The sequence below is a fragment of the Hetaerina americana genome, unplaced genomic scaffold, assembly GCF_022747635.1.
Source record: "Hetaerina americana unplaced genomic scaffold, ioHetAmer1.1.p SCAF_1, whole genome shotgun sequence".
Lineage (NCBI taxonomy): Eukaryota > Metazoa > Arthropoda > Insecta > Odonata > Calopterygidae > Hetaerina > Hetaerina americana.
Genome location: NW_027286069.1, coordinates 15,374,809 through 15,397,566, shown reverse-complemented (window position 1 = coordinate 15,397,566; position 22,758 = coordinate 15,374,809). Strand labels below are relative to the sequence as shown.

At 41.4% G+C, this 22,758-nt stretch overlaps 1 protein-coding gene across 4 annotated transcripts in view; it reads right to left on the bottom strand.

Annotated features, from left to right (window-relative positions):
* The window catches only part of LOC139688780 (EEIG family member 2), a 251,010-nt gene that overhangs the window by 21,587 nt on the left and 206,665 nt on the right, over positions 1 to 22,758 (bottom strand). For all 4 annotated transcript variants that reach the window (XM_071586259.1, XM_071586260.1, XM_071586261.1 and 1 more), the window contains exon 3: positions 6,047 to 6,167. In XM_071586259.1, the coding sequence (XP_071442360.1) occupies positions 6,047 to 6,167 (121 nt within the window). The remainder of the gene's footprint in view (positions 1 to 6,046; positions 6,168 to 22,758) is intronic.

Here is a 22,758-nt window from a genome sequence, read left to right as displayed (position 1 = left end):
GTAGTGCATCATGAATTTTTGCCAGAAGGCCAGACAGTAAACAAAGAGTATTATTTGGGCGTTATGAGACGTTTGCGTGAAGCAATTCGCCGAAAGAGACCAGAAATGTGGGCAGAAAACTCGTGGATTTTGCACCATGATAACGCACCGTCGCACAGTGCTATCATTATTCGTAATTTTTTGACGAAAAATGCAACAAATACCATCCAACAGCCACCGAATTCACCTGATGTGGCTCCCTGTGACTTCTTTCTGTTCAATCGAGTTAAAAAACCATTACGGGGAACGCGTTTTAGCAGCCGAGAGGAAGTAATGGAAAAATCGCAGGAAGCACTGATGGACATACCGAAAACCGAATATAAAAAATGTTTCGAGGATTGGATCAAGCGCTGGCATAAGTGTGTTGCAGTCGATGGGGATTACTTTGAAGGGGACAATATAGATTTAGATGAATAAACTTGTATTTTTAATTTTCTGAATAAATTCCGGGAAATTTTTGATCAAGGTAGTATAAATCGGAAAATAAGCTCATCATCAGCCGTAGACATCAAGAAACCCAAGTGCTATGCGAATGAATAACTTACCGCAAATAGTATTTTTACATTAAGCGATTTACATTCTTAACTTTCAGGCGGCCAGTCCAGATATACTATATAGTATGACTAATAAGTATTTAGGAATAACCAAGCATTATTGGTGCAAAATTACCTTAGCCCTACTACAAAGCATTATTTGATCATAGGTAACATATGATTTCCTCGTGATTAACCAGGGATAGTGTTGAAATCTAATATTATTTGTTGTAGAACTACACCAAGAGAAGTGTAAAAATGAAGTTAAACTGATGTTTTCCAAAATGTTAGACAAAATCCAAATTATATTAGTGACTATGTCATGTCACCTAATGGAACCATCACATTTGGGTGTAAGACAGGTTTGGTGGTGCGGAGAAGAAAAACTAAAGGAATATCATCTCGTCGCCCAACAGTTCTATATATTTATTACTACAAGGGACAATTAATTAACTTCGCGCTGAAAAGGCTCCTTAGGCAACGCAATAACCACTACAGCGGCTAATAATTGGAAAGTAAATCATTTAATATCCGCATATACTACACAATAACTGCATCTTAACGGATAGGTTTAGCTAAAAAATAATAATCCACGCGCGAGGAGAGAATCGGATCCTGAATGTTCCTTGAAAATCTAATAAGTGAAAAATACATCCATTACAAAAAAGGATGATTCGCAAAAAAAATTTAGAGGAAAACGCAAAAATAATATGTTGAATTATCGAGTTAAGGATAGGCGGTGGTCCTCATTGGCGTATCTTTAAACCTCGCGTACTTGTTTCTTAATTGAAAGACTGATACAAATAATGAGCCATCCCCGATTTTCACTTACATTTATATTGATGCGTTTTTCTGGTATATTATCTTGGTAATCAATACCCAATTTACAGATGGAAATTATTTTCTTGAATTCATTCATTTCAACCCTACCCAATTATTTCTTTAGTCTTAACAGTGCCATCTAATTTGTAGATGGCATCTAAGGTTCTCGGCTTCCATCAGCCGATTTAAAAAAACGAACGAAGATCAGCGATAGTGGTGGTATAAAAAGTTATCCCCACTGACGTCAGAGTGAAAGTTAATGACACTTGAAAAAATTCCTATCGAATCCTCGGGGATTTTTTTCTAAGATTAAGGACGACCTACGGTCTAGGGCATCTGTAAAGGAAAGCGATGCCAATAAAAATACCTTCGAGTTGATTTATAAGCTCTGCAAGATCAAAATGCCAAAACTTTTTATGAGGATACACGGAAAACAACGCGAGGGGTGTTTCGGCGTGTTCGAGACTAAACGAGGCTGAACAAGACCAAGAATGGTTCCGTCAAACGCTAAACCCATCAACTCTGTCATTTTCATTTTTGCTTTCGGTTTTCATCAAGGTTTATTGGCACCCAGGGTAACTTCATGAACGGTAGCGACAAGTTCGGGCAGCTTAAGTCCCACATCTTGTAAGACTCCCATGAAATTTGTACATCTCATCTCCCGTGAAATCGCGTACGGGCGATTCACTTCTTTGGCCGATCAGAAGCGACAGAGATTGAACCAAGCCGCCGAGTGTCGTGGACCAAGGGAACTGCGTTTGGTGCAAGAAAAGAACCCTCTGGAACTGCTCTGGGGTCATCTGGATATCATCACGCGATTTCTGGTCCTTGATTATTCTTTACCCCTAATTCTAGGTTCTCCGCATTTTGAGAACTCACCACATCCCCCTTCATATCCAGGAGAAGACTCATATTCAACATAATCAATGCCACACCAAAATTACTTAAAGCCTTCCCGCTACCCACTACTCACTTTTGAACAGGCCACTGCTTCATGCGATTGACGTCATTCGGGGGAAAAACCACATAGTATATACATTCAGTGGATAATTTTTAAACGCTTTTCGCGGAAGGAAACCACGTAAAACCGGGGTGAAATTTTCTGCATGAGTTAAAAAGAAAGGATGGGCAGATGTTACATCGTGGTTGAAACGGGAAACCACAATTTTTGGACATTAACTGTGTTAACGTCTGATGAAAATAGAAAAATAGGTACAATAAGGGTGTAAAATCCTTTTATCGATTAGCATAGTAAGCCACCCACAGGTCCAATTTTCAGTTTTTTTATGCATCCATTAACTCAAAAAAATAAACCAATGATCAGGCTCAGTTTATTTTTAATGCGGAAAATAAAACCAAGTCTTAAAATTGAACTCCCGCATGATTTAGTCAAAGCTCCGGTAGATGTTTTATCGTCGCGGGTCGCACTAGTCAGTTGTGAAGTGTTGGCGATCCAATCACACCTTCAATTAGCTTTCCACCACTACAATAGGCATACACGAGTATTTTACTAGATACCTAACTTAGAATTGTTCAACCTAGAAGACTGGATACGGATACGGAATGTAGAATTGCAAAAATCACAATCAAATTGATCACAAATATGTATTTGCACAATTAAACGGCTACAGTTTCAAACATTACGGCGAAATTGCCATTGCTGGAACATCCTTAAAGTAATATGCATGCCTCTGGAAGAAAAGGAATTCAATGCGCAGAGGAATCAACTGACTCGATTCCATTAATACGAATTTTCATCATAGATATTGATCATCAGCAAATAATGCTTTTCATAACGTTTTAATAAATATACCTTAAACGTGAAAACATTGACTCCATTTAGATGCACATTTTTTTGACGTAATTGCGTAGGAAAGCACAGCGCAGCCATCATTGCAAGTAGATGTCTTCTAAATTTCCAAATAATAGCCCAGATTGTTTGTTACAGCGTCTAATATGAAAAGCCCATTGGGATTTCCACATTTAAGTTTTGATCCTTCCCTAGTTGACTTAATAAATATCTAGCTAAAGATAGTGAAGTCATGCCTTCATTTAAACGGAAGATATTAACAGGGAGCTAGTTTTTTGGAATTTGAATTGAAAAATAAATTATCAGAAAATTTTGCTCTAATATTCTAAATGATGCCATACACATAATAGGAATACATAATATTCATGACCGTTAAGTATGTACATATGTTCCAATTCCATTGCTCTTGGCTAACGCCATGTCATAACTATGCCATCATTTACTTACTGCACGCGTGACCAGCAGATATATATAAACGATAATACGTACGAACGCAAGCAAAAAAATAGGCGAAGGAAAATGCCAATATTTATTCGAGCCTTCGAGTCACAGTTGAGCAGGCATGGACGGTACCCCGCTGCTGCCAAAAAAAATAAAAATCTGTTTAAATCCGAATTAGACAAATGATCATGGATCTACATAAAACACGCTGGCGCATTTCAAAACAAGAATGAAGCTAGTTTCGTCCTTGCTTATGCCATTAGCAAAACTTTCGCGACGAATTTAATGCATTTTCATAACAGCCTTAGTAGTTTTTACTGTTTACGTCAAGCATTTCATCGTGAAGGTTCTTGCAAATATCATCATACATTTGACAGTTGCATATGTAAAATTATTCGTTTTGTTCCGCTCGATTAATAATCACAATTGTTTACAATATGTAAGCAACCAAAATAAATTCTCTCACAAATTCTCATTATAGAGAAGGCTTCCTACCGCAATTCCAGGAAAATGTATCACACTGTTTACTTAATTGCAAAAATCTTTCAAATTGGAAGGTCATTAAAAGCCTCAGTTTCTTTCATTTATAAAAAGTGTCACGAGAGAAATGTACCTTAGTAAAGTACTATGAGGCACGCGGATATCCAGGAAAAGAAGTCATTTTGAATTATCAAATTTTAATGCTACTGTACGACATCATATGTCCCAACAGTTAACCTCAAAAGAAAACCCCTCTACACATTGGATTGTTCCAATAGTCACAACGGAAGAGGTGTTTCCATCTGCCAAGACGTCCTAACATACTCAAATTACTAGGATAAGAAATCACTCTGAAGATTGCCAAAAACACTTAGCAATTCATGTATTTATGTATTTACATACCTTTTGTTAGACATCAGTCGGCCACTCGACATCCGTATGTTGGATTCCCAAAAAATTTGATTTATTATTTTCTAATCGACTCTGATGATATAAATCAATGCCACAAGACAAGAGACGTATAAACTAATTTTAGCAACGATTAAACTATGAGAAGTAATTTTTTCCAAGTAATTAAGTCACATTAACCCCTAATCAGTTTTAACAGAGAAAAAATAAAATTTTTAATTGTAAATGAATTAATTGTTAGTAAAAATAACTTGAATAATTAATAATCGCGTGAAGCAAATAAATATTTCTGGTAAGGCAATCTTTAATGATTTTTCTTATTGTACCCCCTTGGTCCATATGAAAGGTAGAAGCCTATAGAATATACTGAAGGTTGCACATGTTTATTATGCGCCAGCTCACAGCTTATTTAACTAATTGGACATCTCCTCTATTAACAGTAGTATTAAATGAAAGAAATGGAATGAATTTAAACAAAAATGAAATAGCTAAATTATAATGTTTCCTAACCAAAATTACAAATGGTGCATAGATTTCAGTAAGACTAGGAATGATAAACTTTCTCTTCTTCAGGCAAAAAAAAAGTGGAAACTGAATCAAAGCCGTTTAAAAAAGTATACACCAAATCCTACACCTGTATCAATGAGCCCATCTGGGAAAGCAGTGAATCGAGACAGTTCATTTTCAATTGATTTGATATTTAAAAATAATACATGCACCCACCTAGAATAACTATGCTTGAACATGGGAGGGCCTATTTTTCTAATCTTAATTATTTTTACCGCGTCGTGATGTGCTAAACGTGAAATTTCTAACGATGGTGTGGCGGTAAATGCGGAGAATTAAAATTCAAACCGGGTCTAGTCAGACACCACCAACTTAATTTTTTCAGAATGACGCTAAATATAATAAATACGAGTTTATATGGGCAAAAATAAAACTAAAACATAGAATTAAAATGATGCTCAAAATTTAACTTTTTAATGAAAACTCTCCTAGCGAAGGTAGAGAAAAAAACTTTGCTTTTACAGATAAAAAGGTTTGAGGTGATGCCTGATGATGATGCGCAGCATTGAAACCATGGTCGTGTAAGATATTAAACCATAGCAAAGTTTTCTCTACCCAGATCATGAAGGAATCCCATCTAGTTAAGCCTGAAACTGTTATGTTTATCAAAACTCTCCTAGTCTGGCAATAGCGTTAAGTTTAAATGCATAAAAAGGAACCGATTTTAGGGGTATAAAAGGATAAAGCCTGCCAACCTCACGAAGAACAGACAGTCTTGGGTTGTCTGCATAAAGTACACAAATAATACACCGCGTGGTGGTTATTTCAGTCACGAAAGCACGAAGCCAAGCCATTAGGAAAGGAAGAGTGGAGGAAGGAGATACGGCTCAAGTCTCGAGACCAAGGATAGAATACAATTCGACCACCAAGAAGTGTCGAGGTCAACTTCTTGCCAAACGCCGCCTTAGGAATGCCGCGTCTTGCGCGTGCCATTCCGTGTGCTTACCTTACGGACCGAAACCCTGAGGACACACGGGTCGAGGACTCCAGTCGATGCATTGGCGCTCATCTTGCAAACGAAAGAGAAGTGGGCTCCCCAACGGACGGAGTGATCCCTGACCTCCTCCCTGAAAAATAAAAAAGGTTGATGTAAGAAGGTGCATTCTCAATAACGGCTGCGACGGCTGACTAGCGGTACGAGACCACCAGCCACGACGAAAGGGAACCGCCGCGACCCGCTCTCGAGTAATTCAATTTTGGAGTACAACTGATAATAACCTTTACGTTAATTTATTGCTTTTGGCAGGGCGAACAGAGAATCAACACAGAAGCTTGTACGGTGATCTTGCATTAGGAAAACTGAACGATCCATTGTCAAACAATTGAAAATTGGCCGCTTTCGAAGAAACCTTATGGTATCGTATGTGATATTCTGGAGAGGAGTGGCCAGTTCCTTTCCCTATGCAATCTGCAACTTCCCACGAAATGCTGGCATCCAGAAAATCGCACCACCTGGATGCTATGCGGTATTGTCCGAAGCAGTCCGCCGTAAAAATAAATACAGCGATGTCGTATATATATATATATATATATATATATATATATATATATATATATATATATATATACATATATTTATTTATTTCTTTATTTATTGCTGTTGCGGAGACTGGCGGATGTAACGCCGATGTGTATTATGGTATTTAATTTGGCAGTTGGAGTGGGTGGCACAAATGGACTTATAGAGCAAAGGTGAAGGAGGGCATTTATTGAATAAAATATTATACCACTTGGTGATCATTACGATTGCAGATTCAACCTCATTTCCAAAGATGCATTACATGATCTTGAACACTAAATTTTCACAAGTGATTTCGAAATTAGCTCCATCAATTAGTTGGTCCAATTGTGATAGCGTGCACACACACCTAAAACATAAGTACATGCATTTCAATCCACATCTGTTTCGCTATACAATGACACTTAGTACTAAAATACGGAGATAACCGAGTATGTTCGCTCTCATCGCGAACCAAAGTCGGAGGGCGGGAAGACCTTTCGGGAATAACTATTTCCGCGATCCAATTTGAATGCAACTGATGTGGAACGTGAGCATTAAACTAAAACGGATGTGCATCCGCTTTCTCGGAACGCTCGAGGCCTTCTTAAAAGTCAAAGTTAGACACAAGGCCATCGGATGGCGCTTTGTTTGGCTTGCAGGAGGACGTAAACAAATCACTAGAAACTAAACGCCGCGCGGTGGGAAACAAAAATAACACAAAAGCCGCTAGTCGTCTTTCAATATTTAAAAAGATGAAAAGACGTGACTGGACGTGATCAGACACCAAAGAATAGCCCATTCTGTGAACGAGAGATAAAGAAAAGGACACTAAATTCCGAGCGGGACGGGAAGGAAGCAGACGGAGGCGATATTCAGTTCACGATACGCCGAGACGTGGGAGGGAGGAAGGCTGTAGTAGGTAAGAGCCCTGGCGCCAATCAAAACGACATCCGCATTGTCACCTTCGGCATCTGTGAAAATCTCTCGGCGTCCGCATGAACCTTGAGAAGTACAGGAAACATTTGATGTTCGTATCAATCTTGCGTAAACCCAGTGGGCTTCTGTAATGAAATTATGGCCCTTAAACTAACCGCGTAATTTTATTTGAAATAATGATGGGTACATTTAAATGTCGCATTCCGCAAATAATAACATATTTATGGCGCATTTATCGAAAATCCCCGTTTGCATAAATGTCATCATCGATGGCAATGACTACGGTACGTATATACACATTCGCGCTTTGATATTGTCTGCGAAGGCGTGCGACATCAGAGCTAATCTACACTATTTCGGATAATTGAAAATAATGAGGATCAGGTTTTAACTTTTTAATACCACAGTATTAAGATAGTCTCCCGGTTTACCTTAAACTTCCACAAAATGTTTCAATTTTAAATCAATACTTTCTGCTGCACAGCAGATGACCTGCCATTTCACACGATGGAGTAGGGAATTAAGCCATTTATTTTACTGACATTTCGAAAATTTCAACTTTATACGCAAAGTGACGAGCAATTTCTTTTGGAACAGTATTTGAACTTGTGTAATAACAATGCATCATCATTGGATTCATTGTTTTTGAACGGTTCTCTTCATTCTCTTCCCCCCGCTAAAAAAACAACAAAAATTACAATTCCGAAAATAAAAACGTAGAGTGTGACTGAATATTTTGATTTCAACAGGTTATTTTCCACGGAAAAATAAAACTTTTCTTGCTGCGAACGTGTCAAAATAAAAGAAAACACGAACAACAGGAAAGGACCAATTCCACTTAATTCGGCTGACAACATTTTTCCTTAAAATCCATATTTTTACAGTATCATAGAAAATTGTATCAGATCCATTGTTGGGTGTGCAACCATTTGTAGAAAATTATGTTTACAACCTGCGGAATCAACCGTCACAAATAAATTAGGAAGAAAACAATTTATTTTTTTTAATTTATCGACTTAATTGGACGAGGTTGAGACTTCAAGTCCCTTCTTCCACCTAACCCTTACATTATAGACATTAAATTATAGACAATTACATAGAACCAAGCCCTAGATGGAGGAAAATCCACCTTAGGTGGGAATCGTACCCGCGACCTCTGGCTTGGTAGGCGAGGACGTAACCTCGCCGCCACCAGGGCCGGCTTCAATGTGGTGGCCGTTAACACGGCGTCCAAGTTACCCCATTTATACCACAAATTTGTCTATGGACATTCAATATTCTTCACAAATGACAAGAACACCGAAGAGCTGATAATATTTCACATTTCAATAATTTTTCTAAGAGTATTCCCACAGTCGCTGGCTTCACTTTTCCCTGACGTTGCCCAGGTTACTAACCGCATGATAGCGGAGAATCTTGTGATGCCCACGCGGAAAAACTGTAATATACAACTGCTCTGTCCCCTTGGGGAAAGCAGAAAATTCGATTTTTCGCCACTTTTTCTCGAATTGGTCCCATCACGCGCGGCGTGACAAATTCCTCTGACCGATCCCCTAAGCGGCGCGCCGCTGGAGCAACAACGCCTTTCCGGCGCTGAACTGGGACGCGAGATGGAGTCTATGTGTGCCGTGGGACCCGAAGCAAATTGCCGGACGCTGGAGTAGGGAGGTGGAGAAGAAGGTGGATAGGGAGGGAGGGGGGATTGGCGGGGGACCTTTCTCTTTCGCCCATTGTGAGCGCCAAGCCAGTGCGCCCTCAGCCGTCCCGTGCTCTCCCCTCCCCCCTGCCCCCCAAGTCAAACGTCAAAAAGGACTCGGGGGAATTACAGTGAGAACGGCGATTGAATGGCTGCGACAACACGACCCCTCTCTCACAATCAGACAAATTGATCGGAATTTCAAGGCGTCAAAACAAAACAAAAAAGGATGATTCACTCATCTAACAGCTCCCTCCCGGTCCAAAAATTTAAATCTTCACACCAGCTACGCGGGGTGGGACACCGTAACGAAACGTTTAATACCAGTATTTTGCACTTTCTCACCGGTGGCCATTGACTACTCTCTCAAACGTGAAAGTAGGAACCATCCGTCAAACGGGGAGGGCGTCCTCTGAAAACCCTCCCTCCCTTCCCCACACACGCCCTTGGGTGGGCTTCATATGTAACACTGTTTCCGTGCATCACAGTGCTTACTAATATCTACTTTAAGATACATGCACACGATCTTTAGTCCAGGACACCCAAAGGAAGAAAAAACTGGAATACTAAACATATCTACGACATGCAGGAAAGACGACTTTCTCGAAATGTATTTACCATTCTTCTCATTCTTATCCAGTAAGAAATATTTGAAAGACTTAATTATAATTTTTTACGCGTGTTCGCTATTGCATATCCCACCCCATTCTATCCATACACCTCTTACCAATGAACACTTTGGTCGAGGATTGATGGCAGCTGTAAAATCTGGAAAATTTACGATATTTCCCAATCCTCCGTTAACAGTCGAAAATCTCCCATGCACAATAACTGCCAGGCAGTCACTCACTGAGATGATTGAGCACCAATTAACCTCTAGAGAAATGACTCAAGCAAAGAAAAAAGTGATTTTTTTCTGCCGAAGAAAAAATTGGCGAGATCCTCGAAAGTGACAGTCGTAGTAAGAAGAGCTTGGGATCATCGTATTGTGACACCGTCTACAACCAATTCGAATACGTCATCGGGTAATTATTATTTCTATCACCTGCTCATTATTTCTCGGAGTACTGCGGTCACCACTATTGCAAAGACTATCAATCAACGCTTAATCTTCGCGTTCTTTATATTACGGCAGCCATCGTGTAATCGTTCGAATATTATTCAAAATCGAACAGCCACAATTCCCGAAGTTAAAATTAGGCTCAAAAATCCTCAAAAGAGTCGCGGTAAGTTAATTAAAGCATAATAATTGACCCGAATACGAAATAAAAGCAATATTGTGTGAGATTTGGAATAAAACGTTATGTTCTTCCGCGGCTCTCGAAATTGTCACCAGTTTCTCCAACGAACATGGCTCTCTTGATGAAGCCCCAAATTGAATCGCGAGATGGTGTCTCAACCTCATTTGAATTCAATGGCGTTCTGAGGACCTCTCTCGGCGCCACCACGAAATGGGGCATTCGTTAACTAAGTTGGACCCCACCGCACGGACGAGGACCAGCATTCCATGAACAATGAACCAACTCTGGGCGACGCGACGGGAGGCGGCGACTGCGACGGCACTCCGCAAACTCGGCAACGATTTGAACCGCTTCGCGTTCCGTTTCAAACGGGCGCTGACGGCGTCCCCGTAACGACCAACAGGTACGCCAACCAATCGATAGAGGTCTCGGCAGCTCCATCCGACGCCCAAGCCCTCTCATCCTCGTGGACGCGCAAAGCAGTCCCGAAGCGGATTATCCAATGACCTCTTTCATGTACGTATCAATGCAGCGGCGGTTAAGAGCAGACCACCGCGGTGACGCAATGGCAACCGGGCACGGCAGCCGCCCGCAAGGACGCTTGCCACCGTGAATACGACCTTCAGGCGACTGAAAATCTTTGAAAAAGAGAACTTTCCCTGTTGACCCACATGGTCGGGGCGAAGCAGCGTCGCACCGTCGCTGAATTTCAATGTCGCCGGTATGGAATGCACATGACATCACGAGCGGAAAGGGATGGGGGAGCTCTCGCGAAATAATTACGAAGGATAGGAGTGAAAGACGGCCAACTAATATACCTTCGCCAGCCGCTGAATAGAACTTCTTTCTGTAACTCGGAGTGAGATGGCAACGTGAGAAGAATTGCTTTAGGGACCCTATAACCGCGGACCTTACACTCATAATACATTTAACCACCCTGCATAACCAGATCGTCCCGCTAATTAATTACCAAAGGTCTACAGAAGTCCCAAGGAGTAAGCTTGATTAGACCATCAAGGTGGAAATGTATGTAAAAGTTAGCGCAGAAAACGCAAAAGGTCTTGTGTGAATATAATATTCAAACTTGGAAAAATTAAAACATTCGGGCATTTTCTCGTAAAATGAGTTTAATAGTTGGCGATTCCGTGTCAGTTACACTGACGAGAGTAAAATATATTTCTTATAAATGAAAGAAAGTAGGCCGATAAGTGTCTGCACACAATAAATATAGTTTCATATTTGCCACGTGTGATCCGTCACCTTGCAGTCGCGGGAGAATGAATCCGGGAATGCGTCCACCATTTACCAAGTAACCGTTCAATTATGCAACCAGTGCGACATGTAAGCACCTCCGTCACTACTACTTTCTAGAAGGGGAAGAATAGGAAAAGGGGAAGCTTATGGATTTTCCATGCATCCAGCAGGAAACTTAACCATTTTCCTGAGCAGAGTAATTTAGGCTTGTTTAAATGAAAAATTAAAACGTCCCCGCAGAAAACTGTGATACAACGTTATTAACGCCAAATACTATAATAATAACATTGTAAAATAACAGATGGCTCATTTACGCAAAGTGCGAAAAGCCAATGTGTTAAGGGTAGGATATTCAGGCAATGGAAAAAGAGTGGAGTGAAACCCGGCGTCGGCATTGGCCTACTCTCAACGAGGGGAGCAAGAGGTCCACAGTTCTACCGTTCCATCCGATACACGGCGTACTCCCTACCCTCCACTTTGCAACCAAAATAGGGATCGGAATACCACTGAAAAATCATGCGACCACCAAGATTCGAGCCCGGGCCGCCTGGGTTGGAAGTTAGCGCATTAGCCACCGCACCACCCCAGTCCTCAAAAGCAATGCGCATCATAGATGCACGCAGGTGTACGAATCAATCCCGGTAGGGCGATGATAACGTCTCCTGTTTAGCATTAATGATTGAAATTTTACTACTCATTAATCCCCTTTAATCTCAGTCGTAAAGCGAAAGGGAATCCGATAAAATTACGTCGTGTGCTATTACACTCAAAACTACGGTATTAAGGAGGAGCGGGCCCAAGGGTGGTTAGGTTTACACACGTATCCACGCTAACGTGTGCACAGTAATTGAGGGCCACGTCGTTTTAGTAATTAACTCTTGAAAACTTTGGTACTGCTGAAGCCGAATGCCGAGCACACCAGGCGACCACGCCACACAGAGTATGGATGAGAATATGGCTAATTTTAATTAATATGCAGGAACGCACAATTTTAGGTGTAAACTAAGAAACTAGATTTAGGGCCTAACACGTCTTGGCTTCAACAATATTCGGACTGCGTTCGTGTTTTCTTTTGAAATCCAAACTTTTTTGGCTCTTTGGATTTCATCAAGGGACTTCGGAACTTAGAGAAACTTCACAGAATTAATTCAATGCTGAAAACCTCATTCCTTTTTCGACGCAATCCTGGACAGATCTGGTTAATTTTATACCCAAGACGGGCTGAGAGAAAGAGATAAATTAATTATTACTTTTCTGAGAAATATTCTTCCAATTAAACGATAACGACTCGTTTTCACGGCATTAACCTCGAATGATGCAGGTTAATAAAGGTTTATGGCGGACGAAATGTTCGATATATTACCTTAGCTAATATTCCCCAAGAAAAGAACGCATTTTCAGTGCCCGCAGTCTGCGCTCATTAATCTCCTCACGGACGCTACTTAAGGATCGTGCCCGATTAAACGAGAGAAGAGCCGATGAGGATATATCCCCCACAAAAAATTGCGAAAGTGAAAGGAACTGAGCAATTCGTCCGTTACGAGGTTTTTTACACGCACAGCCTCCTGGAAACCCAGAAACCTAGAAGCTGGAATTTTTTTGAACGCTTCTCCGAAAGATATATAGAAGAGAAGACTAGTCTTTCATGGACGACGATGGTACTCAATTTTCTCGAGGACCTCTACGTACACAGGCGTGCTCCCAGTTCCCACGTTTTCCCCGTACGTACGTCGAATGAAACTGGGGAGAGAATTTCCACGAAAGCAGAGTCGCAGGGGAGGGCCTCCTCAAACATCACCTCACATAACGAGGGTTTCGAGGAACATAGGAACTGGCCCTAAGGCTACGGGGGATTCCGAGGAAATGTATGCGAGATCCGATATTGAGTGGCAATCGTCGCCTAATGTTGTGAAACTTGACGAAGTTATCCGACGGCGCTGCTCACCAGCATTATTCAGCAATTAGAGAGCTATGGCATCATCAAATCCAAGGCTATGTGCACACTAAATCGGCAACCATAATTATAATATACGTGGACCATATTAAGTTCCAGGATATATGAATTCCTGTATTTTGTTACGAACGCAGCCATCTGTTGCACTGCTTAACGTTCCCTATTTTACAATATTGTTCCACATTGCGTGAATGGGTGTAATGCGATGGTTTCTCGTAGGGACTTCGTTTAAATTTGGATAACATGAGACTAAGTACTGACGCCCCTCAGTTATAAACAACTGATGGGACCGTAATCCGGCTGCTTCTCCCGTGTTTTAATTCACCAATCCTAGCATCACTATATATTACTTTACTTCAATATTTTACCCCATGGTGCAAGTGCAAGAATAAAGAATATGAGTCTTACATATATGTAAAGCTTATTCTAATTCATCCCTTAAGCAAAAAAATTACTGTCAACTTTAATTTCAACGGCGTATTATGAGTAACATTATTTGAAAAGAGGCAACTACAACAATATTCTACGATTTATGCGGGGGTATGGAAGCTGCAACAAAATATGTCTGACACATAGCACGCCTAAACAATACGCCTCGGCTATTTCTCTTAATGAATTAAGATACATAGAAATATATCCGCTTGCGTCATACACAAATACATTTATGCTGTCGAATAGCAATAAATATATGACCTATCCATTTAAGAAGCTTTTTCCTTATGAATTTAACTTCATAGACTCCTAGTCAGCCGTTCATTTCTAATGCCGTGATGCGAGTCACGGCTTTAAGTAAAGAAAGTGGAGAGCACTTGGTGACAGAGGGTCAATGATGGGTGGCCAAGGAATTTCTCAATCAAACTTTCCTAACAGCCGCAAATATTAATCTCTAGAAAGAAGATCCTAAGGCCAATAAAAATAATTAAGAAGAAACTCCTATACCGGTATTTCGGTCACACAGGTGACCATCAACGGGGAGAAAATCAAATAGGGCACTTGAACTAAGAAGAGGAATGTGCACAGGCACCGTCCAAAGTCAGCCGCAAATATTGCTCGGGTAGTGGGGCGGAGGGATCTTATGGTGTCGTATAGAAGTCCCAGGGAACAGGATTCTGCACTGAAGGCCTAGTCTAAGTTTCCTAATTTTTGGAAGCCATGGGTACTAATTATTTCATTTTTTTCGGAAATTCTACAAGCATGACCCCAATGTAGGCACCCAAAAACGATAGTGATTCCTTTTCCGAACTAAGGTACTTACTTCGACTTTCCCGGCGTCTCAAACGAGCTCTATCGTGGAAATTGGATTTCCAGTTCTCTCGAAAACGTGACCTCAGAAAGTAGACATTGCGATCACACCAAATAAACGGCACGGCTGTAGAATAACTCCATTCAGGGCACCAAAGGTGTTCGATACTCACTACAACCCCTCCAGCCCCAACATTTCATCCTACGTACTATATAACGTCGAATGGTACGTGGATCACTAGTCGCAGGATTGATGGACTCTCTCCTTCTCCTTCAGAGAATCAGCGCTAGACTTCGAAATCGGCAGAATTTCCCACGGAAATCAAACATCCCAATATAGCTTCACACGGAGAAAAGCTGTAGAGCGACGAGTGGGACGTTAAAAGTGATGATCATTTAACACTTCTCTCGAATTGCAAGCTATTCCCAAGACCAGGTTTCCATTCACCCCTCTTTTATGACTAGATCGTAACTTACACGCCTAACATAATTGATGTGAACTCTTTATCGACTCGCAACTCTCTCTCTCTCTCTCTATACACACACACACACACACACACACACACACATATATATATATATATATATATATATATATATATATATATATATATATATATATATATACTCATATATACAGAAACAGATATAAGGAAAAGGGATAGGAACACATATAAAGGACGAACACAATAGAGGTGGGGAAGGCGGAAGGCGGAAGCTTTCCGATCTTTCAAAATTCCCACCCTAAGCCGCCATCTTTAATTTCCCTCCTAGCATTCCCTGCTCCACACCCCCCTTATATATATAAATATAAATATATATATATATATATATATATATATATATATATATATATATATATATATATATATATATATATATATATATACATTCAAACACGAAATCCCGCCAAACGGCGAATAAATACTCATATATACAGAAACAGATATAAGCAAAAAGGGATAGGAACACATATAAAGGACGAACACAATAGAGGTGGGGAAGGCGGAATCGAACGGATCACAAGAGTAAAAATATTTCCTCAACCGGGACTCGAACACCGGATCTTTACAGAAACAGATATAAGGAAAAGGGATAGGATGTTTCTGGATATATGAGTATTTATTCGCCGTTTGGCGGGATTTCGTGTTTGATTGTGTATTTGGCCAATGTGGCTCATCTCTTTCTTCTGGCTATGCGTGCCACGAAACGCACTGTTCCTTTCCTGTATGATGTTGTATGAATTCTAACCCACTGTCCTTTCCTTTCCTTGTGTATTGTCTATTTCTCCTTTGGTGGGTGAAACAGCCCCCTGACGCCATCTCTTGGCTGAAAGAATCGGGGCGCTTGGCGACATATTAGACCCACGGATCTCAGGGTAAATTGACTATCCTCGATAGCTCAAGTGGTTAAGAGCATCCGCCCGGCAAGTGGAAAGATCCGGTGTTCGAGTCCCGGTTGAGGAAATATTTTTACTCTTGTGATCCGTTCGATTCCGCCTTCCCCACCTCTATTGTGTTCGTCCTTTACTACCTTGATCAAAAATTTCCCGGAATTTATTCAGAAAATTAAAAATACAAGTTTATTCATCTAAATCTATATTGTCCCCTTCAAAGTAATCCCCATCGACTGCAACACACTTATGCCAGCGCTTGATCCAATCCTCGAAACATTTTTTATATTCGGTTTTCGGTATGTCCATCAGTGCTTCCTGCGATTTTTCCATTACTTCCTCTCGGCTGCTAAAACGCGTTCCCCGTAATGGTTTTTTAACTCGATTGAACAGAAAGAAGTCACAGGGAGCCACATCAGGTGAATTCGGTGGCTGTTGGATGGTATTTGTTGCATTTTTCGTCAAAAAATTACGAATAATGATAGCACTGTGCGACGGTGCGTTATCATGGTGCAAAATCCACGAGTTTTCTGCCCACATTTCTGGTCTCTTTCGGCGAATTGCTTCACGCAAACGTCTCATAACGCCCAAATAATACTCTTTGTTTACTGTCTGGCCTTCTGGCAAAAATTCATGATGCACTACACCGTTGTAATCCATGAAAACCGTCAGCATTGCCTTCTTTTTTGACTGAAAACGACGTGGTTTTTTTGGTCTCGGCTCATTTGGTGAACGCCATTCACTTGCCTGATGTCTGGATTGCGTGTCGTACTCATAAACCCACGTCTCGTCTCCAGTAATGATCCTTTTGATGAATGTGGGATCGGATTCAGCCTCGCAAATCATGTCTTTTGCGACGTCAACACGGTCTCTTTTTTGCATGAAATTGAGGTCTTTTGGCACCAACTTTGCTGCTACACGACGGAAACCCAAATCATTAACCACAATGTCTTGGGCGGATCCATAGGCAATGTTCAAGTCCTCCGCTATTTCTCTGATGGTTAATTTGCGGTTATTGACCAACATTTCTTTTACTTTATCAATTTTTTCACCGACTTTCGATGTCGATGGTCTGCCACTGCGTTCATCATCTTCGATTGACTCACGACCACTTCTGAACCGCTCGTGCCACTGGTAAACGACCGTTTTTTTTAGAGAATCGTTGCCGAAACACTTTTCCAACATTTCCAACGTCCGTGCGCCACTAAATCCGTTTTTTACGCAAAATTTAATACAAGTTCGTTGTTGCAAATTTAAATCCATTTCTGCAATTGTAAAAAATCGCCAACACACACAGAGATAGATGTACTCTTGGCTACGTAACTTTTGCAAATGTCAAGTTATGACACTAAGATTTAAAGGGAATATCAACAACAGATGTACCAATTTAACAAAAAAAACAGAACTCAAATCGGAACGATGGGAGCGCCACACGGTGGTTATTCCGGGAACTTTTTGATCAAGGTAGTATATGTGTTCCTATCCCTTTTCCTTATATCTGTTTCTGTATATATGAGTATTTATTCGCCGTTTGGCGGGATTTCGTGTTTGATTGTATATATATATATATATATATATATATATATATATATATATATATATATATATATATTAATCACATGATTCAGATAACTATGTAAGCACGATAAGACGGTAAACCGGCACGACAATCACATCACAGCGGGTTTGAGAAAACTGATCGATCACCGAGAGAGAATATAAATGAAATCGACAAACGATGAGCAAGATAGAGATTTAGTTATTTAACATTATTCTAAAACCAGCTACATTCGACCTTTTACACTGGATAATGAGCATGAGATAACAGCAATCACCGACAGGAAGGGAAGCCAACCTAGGACTATGGATCAGCAGAAGAAGACGATACCCCGCTGTCACCGATACCTGCAATATTTTCGATACCATTTGAAATGGAAATTTGCCTAGTTCACTGAGGAATACACATTTTGAACCTACCGCGTTAACCTCATCGATAGGTTTCCCTATCGCAATAGATTGAGCACATGGTAAAGATTGCCATTTTGTAATCACCGTCAAATTTTGCTCGATAACCCCAAGGACCGAACACCTACAGACAAAATAATCTCACTATGTACATATGGGAGGGGGGAAAAAAATCCTTCCTCCATTCCCAGGAATTCCTCCTCGATGGTCGAAAGGACGTGGGCAGAGCAAAATAGTCGACCCCGCGACGAAATCCCTTCCTCGAAATGCTACCGTCCAGCCACTCCTAATTCTTCAATTCATCCATCCTTGGACGGAGAGTGTGGGGGTCAGCGGATGTGGGCCGCACACCAGAATTCATTCACGACTTCCGCATGTCCAGAGGAACATGGAGGTGCAGGGGGAGGAGGAGACAATTGAGGGTGCAGAATGGTGCGGTGGCGCACTGGTGCAACTTCCTCGATCAGTTTGGCCGAGGGACCCCCGCCGTCACGTCAAGAGGAGATTTAATGCCGCTCTCCCCGAAGGCACCCCCGCCACCGCTGGCAAACAAGCCCACAGTGAGTGTGCTTCGCAAGCAGTGCAAGCGCCGTATATCCGGTTGGTCGAGAGACAGCGGTGGCCACCTCGCGCGAGTGATGCGAGCGGGCAGCAGATGAGGGGATGGCGGGGGGGGGGGAACAATGGGAGCCGTCCGTTCCGCGGGGAAAATGAATGCGCGCGTTTTGAAAGTGTTGGTTTTCACACCGGTCCGGCGGCGGTCGGCACGAAACGGAGTCCTTATCAACAGAAAGAGGTCAACGCTGAAAGTACGTGCAACAGCCGCTGACAACTCATTCGAAGCTTCGTTTTTCCCTAATCCGAAGAAGAAACGTCCACAATCAAGGCTTATCTCAATTACTTGTTACTAGACGAATGTACTTCATTTTCAAAAAGTCAGTCAGGCATTCAACCGGCGTGCCAAGAAATGAGGAAAGAGTGAAAACCTTTTCTGTCTTACTGGTATTCATTGGTTGCCAGATATAAATGCAAGAGACCTGCGTGTCATTCAGACATTGAATGCCAACATAAGGAACATTTTTCCCCTTTCCCAATTCTTGGCGCGCCGGTGACCACCAGCAGAACTTGGAAGTAATAGTAGTAAGAAAGCTACTTTGCTAATAAACGCTGAAGATACTTTGTTTATTTCATTACATTTATGCATTGAATAAGGAGAGAGTCAAATGAATTCCAGCCAATTTACTATGCGAAATTACTTGAAAACCATCCCAATTCTATAATTTTATATAGACACAATCATGAAAAAACGCTGGACCGCAGCGATATAAAATACCAGATACGAGATTCATCGACCCGAAGGTTAGTGTGATACGTGAGATGATAGTGTCAAATGTGAAATTAACACAAGTTAGGGGGAATTCCTTTCCCTGTGCGGCCTATTGTTTCTAGGAATACGTGGTGGGCCCGAAAAATCACACATCGCGGCAAAGCTGGCAGTGCCCAGAGACGTCCCTGAGAATCGGGCTCGATTTCCAGGCCCTCCGGAGTCGTCCAATCGGTAGCCCAGCACTCTACCCACTTCACTACCATATCCCGGTAAAAAAATATAATAAAATACGTCTTTACTTTTCAAAGATGATAGGTAAAAATCGGGAACATTAATGTTTAAACCTTTCAGCGATAATTTATTCGGCGTTTTAAGCTACTACCATAACGATTCAGTCCGTTTGATGTAATTCGACCTCTTTCTGCAATAGTTCTCGCAAACAGAATCTCAGTGGGTGCTTGGAGAGTTAATTTACGGAATGTTGGAGAGGTTGAGATGGTTTGGTCCTCTCCTCAGTTGCACAGTCTCTTCCCTTAAGAGGAGCCACTTTCGGGTCGGGCCCTCCTCTTCGATGTCACGGCAACAGGAAACACGCGAGAAGGCTGTATCCCTCGCATCAACCTCGTAGAGAAAAAACCCGAGTAGCGACACTTTTCGGCGGACCGGATGTCTCCCGTAAGATTCCCCCTAACCCGTAGTCATTTACCTGAGGTCGTATTGTCACCACTTGAGAGCGTCCGGATTTTATCCGCATCGCCTCAGCAAGATATGGAGCCTCCTTCCTGCGGGGCACATCGCCTTCCGTAAAATTACTCTCGAGCGGGGGGATGTTCCTTTTTATACATTAATTTTGTTCTTCGTGTTCTACGGGTTGCACGCACGCCTCTCGTGGTGCGTGCAACCCGTAGAGAGAACTTTCAGGGGACTGAGAGAGGGCGGAGTTAAACCCAACTTCGGCATTAGTCTACTCCATACACGAAAGACTCCAAGGGGCCCACAATATCAACGTCCCATCCGATGGACGGCGCACTCCACTTAAAGTGCTCTCCTCATTGCACCCGAAGCAGGGATCGGGATACCACTGAAAAATCCTGCCATCATGGGACCTGGGCCTCGGAGTGGGAAGTCGGTACATTAGCCACAGCACCAACCTTATTCCCAAAAGTAATGTCTATTATACATAGATATATGCAGTTGTACCAATCTCAGTGGAGCGACCATCACCTCTCCCGTTGCCTTTATAAAATTAATGACTGAATATTTGCCTACTCATAAATCTCCTTAAATCTCAGTCGGAAAAGTGAAAAAGAATTTGATAAAATGAATTCAGGTTTGATTATACTCAAAACTAAGGTATTAGGTTGGAAAGGGTCTAAAATTGGTTAGAATTCCACATGGATTCACTAAAACGTGCACAGTAATTGAGGACCACCTAGTTTCAATAATTACCACTCCAAAACGATTTGGACAGCTGCATCTCAACCCACCATGATACCAAGATAGTGGCATGGTTCATCCTTGGCTCTTTCTAGATATTTCAGAGGTGAGACCTAACTCGCATTATTATTCGCACAACTGAACACTTACATGGCACAAGTAAACAAAGAAGCATAAGGCACACCAAAAATGGTTGATGAAAATTTTCGTCGGCACAACCACCTAGAGTGGACGTAATGAGAAGACATTTATAGACATACATTAGTGCGCCCTTTCGTATTACGATTTTACTACGTGCTCTGATTTTGCCATGCCATGCATAGCGTCATGATTCCATTAAAACAAAATAAATATTAAAATCAAAACACGAGGCCCGTATCCGAGGTTAGGTTTTAGAATCATACGGGTGCATTAACCACCGCGCCGACCCGGATTCTTCCATTAAATTTTTATCGGTCTTTCCCATTCACAATATTGGACAACACTGCATTGACTTATCTGGGTCAAACATTTTCCTACCCAATTTGAAATCCATATTTTTCCTGATTTTTTGCGAAGGTAAAATTATTGATCTAAACTTTTAGAAAAAGGAAAGAGACTAAAAAATACTTGGAAAAAATATTACCTCAGGACACTATTTATTTATAAACTGCCCTTATTCACGCTAATTCTTGGAATATTCTTACAGACCCTGTTACTCTGGTCTGGAGGCACACTAGAATTTCCCTGCCTTTACCTCCTCCTCGTGAAAACTTCTTCGCCTAACGCAATTCTTGTTCTTATTTCCCTACTACTTTGAGCTTTCGGTTCACAACACCTGAGAGATAGGTTAACAATCTCACCTGCTCTAGTTGATGAACTCCTACTTTCCTATTTACCGAAATCCTCATAACCTTTTTTTGTTTACATTAATTCTCATCGCGCAACTATCACACATATTTTCTTATGCGCTCCGCAATGATTGCAACCCCTTGTTAGCTGACCGACTAAACACACCTAACTCATTTCATGAATTCCCCATCGACTTTCACTCTTATCTCAGGTTCTTCCTATATTACCATTTCCTCCGCATATTCTTTAACAATAGATAATTCAAACGTGTGCCCAAATTCGTATAAGCGCACACACAGTTGTAGATTTATGTTTACAGGTATTTACATGCATGAAAGAGGCTTGGTGATTTAGCTGGTCATCGCAACTGAGCAAAAAAATATTGGACTATTGGGTAATAAAGACCAGGTGTTCGAATCCAGGGCAAGGCAAAATTTTTTTCATGGCAAATTTCCAAGAAAATGCATTAAAACACATTCACGATGGCGTGACCGTGTAAAATGTGCGGTTGTAATATTTCATTCCGCCCGGATTATTTTTTTTTGGGTATGTGTTGCGTCAAACACCCAGGGGAGGAGGATAAAGGTCAAATCTTTTAACAGCATGAGGACGGCGTCACTTGTGAGACCAAATCAACCGAGTTAGAGAGAGTCCATGTTATGCCCAAAGAACTCACTGACTTCATCAATCTCGAGGAAGAACCAGTTGGCGCCATTAAGGCAATGGCGTGACTTCGCACTGAACTGACGTGCTGAGTCCCGGATTCCTGTTTCAAGGGAGGTATCCCAAAAAGGAGACAACATTTAAGTGTCGGACCGGTCGCCCGAAGGCGCGAGGAATGACGAATTCACATTCCCATATCACCCGACTCCGTCCCGCAG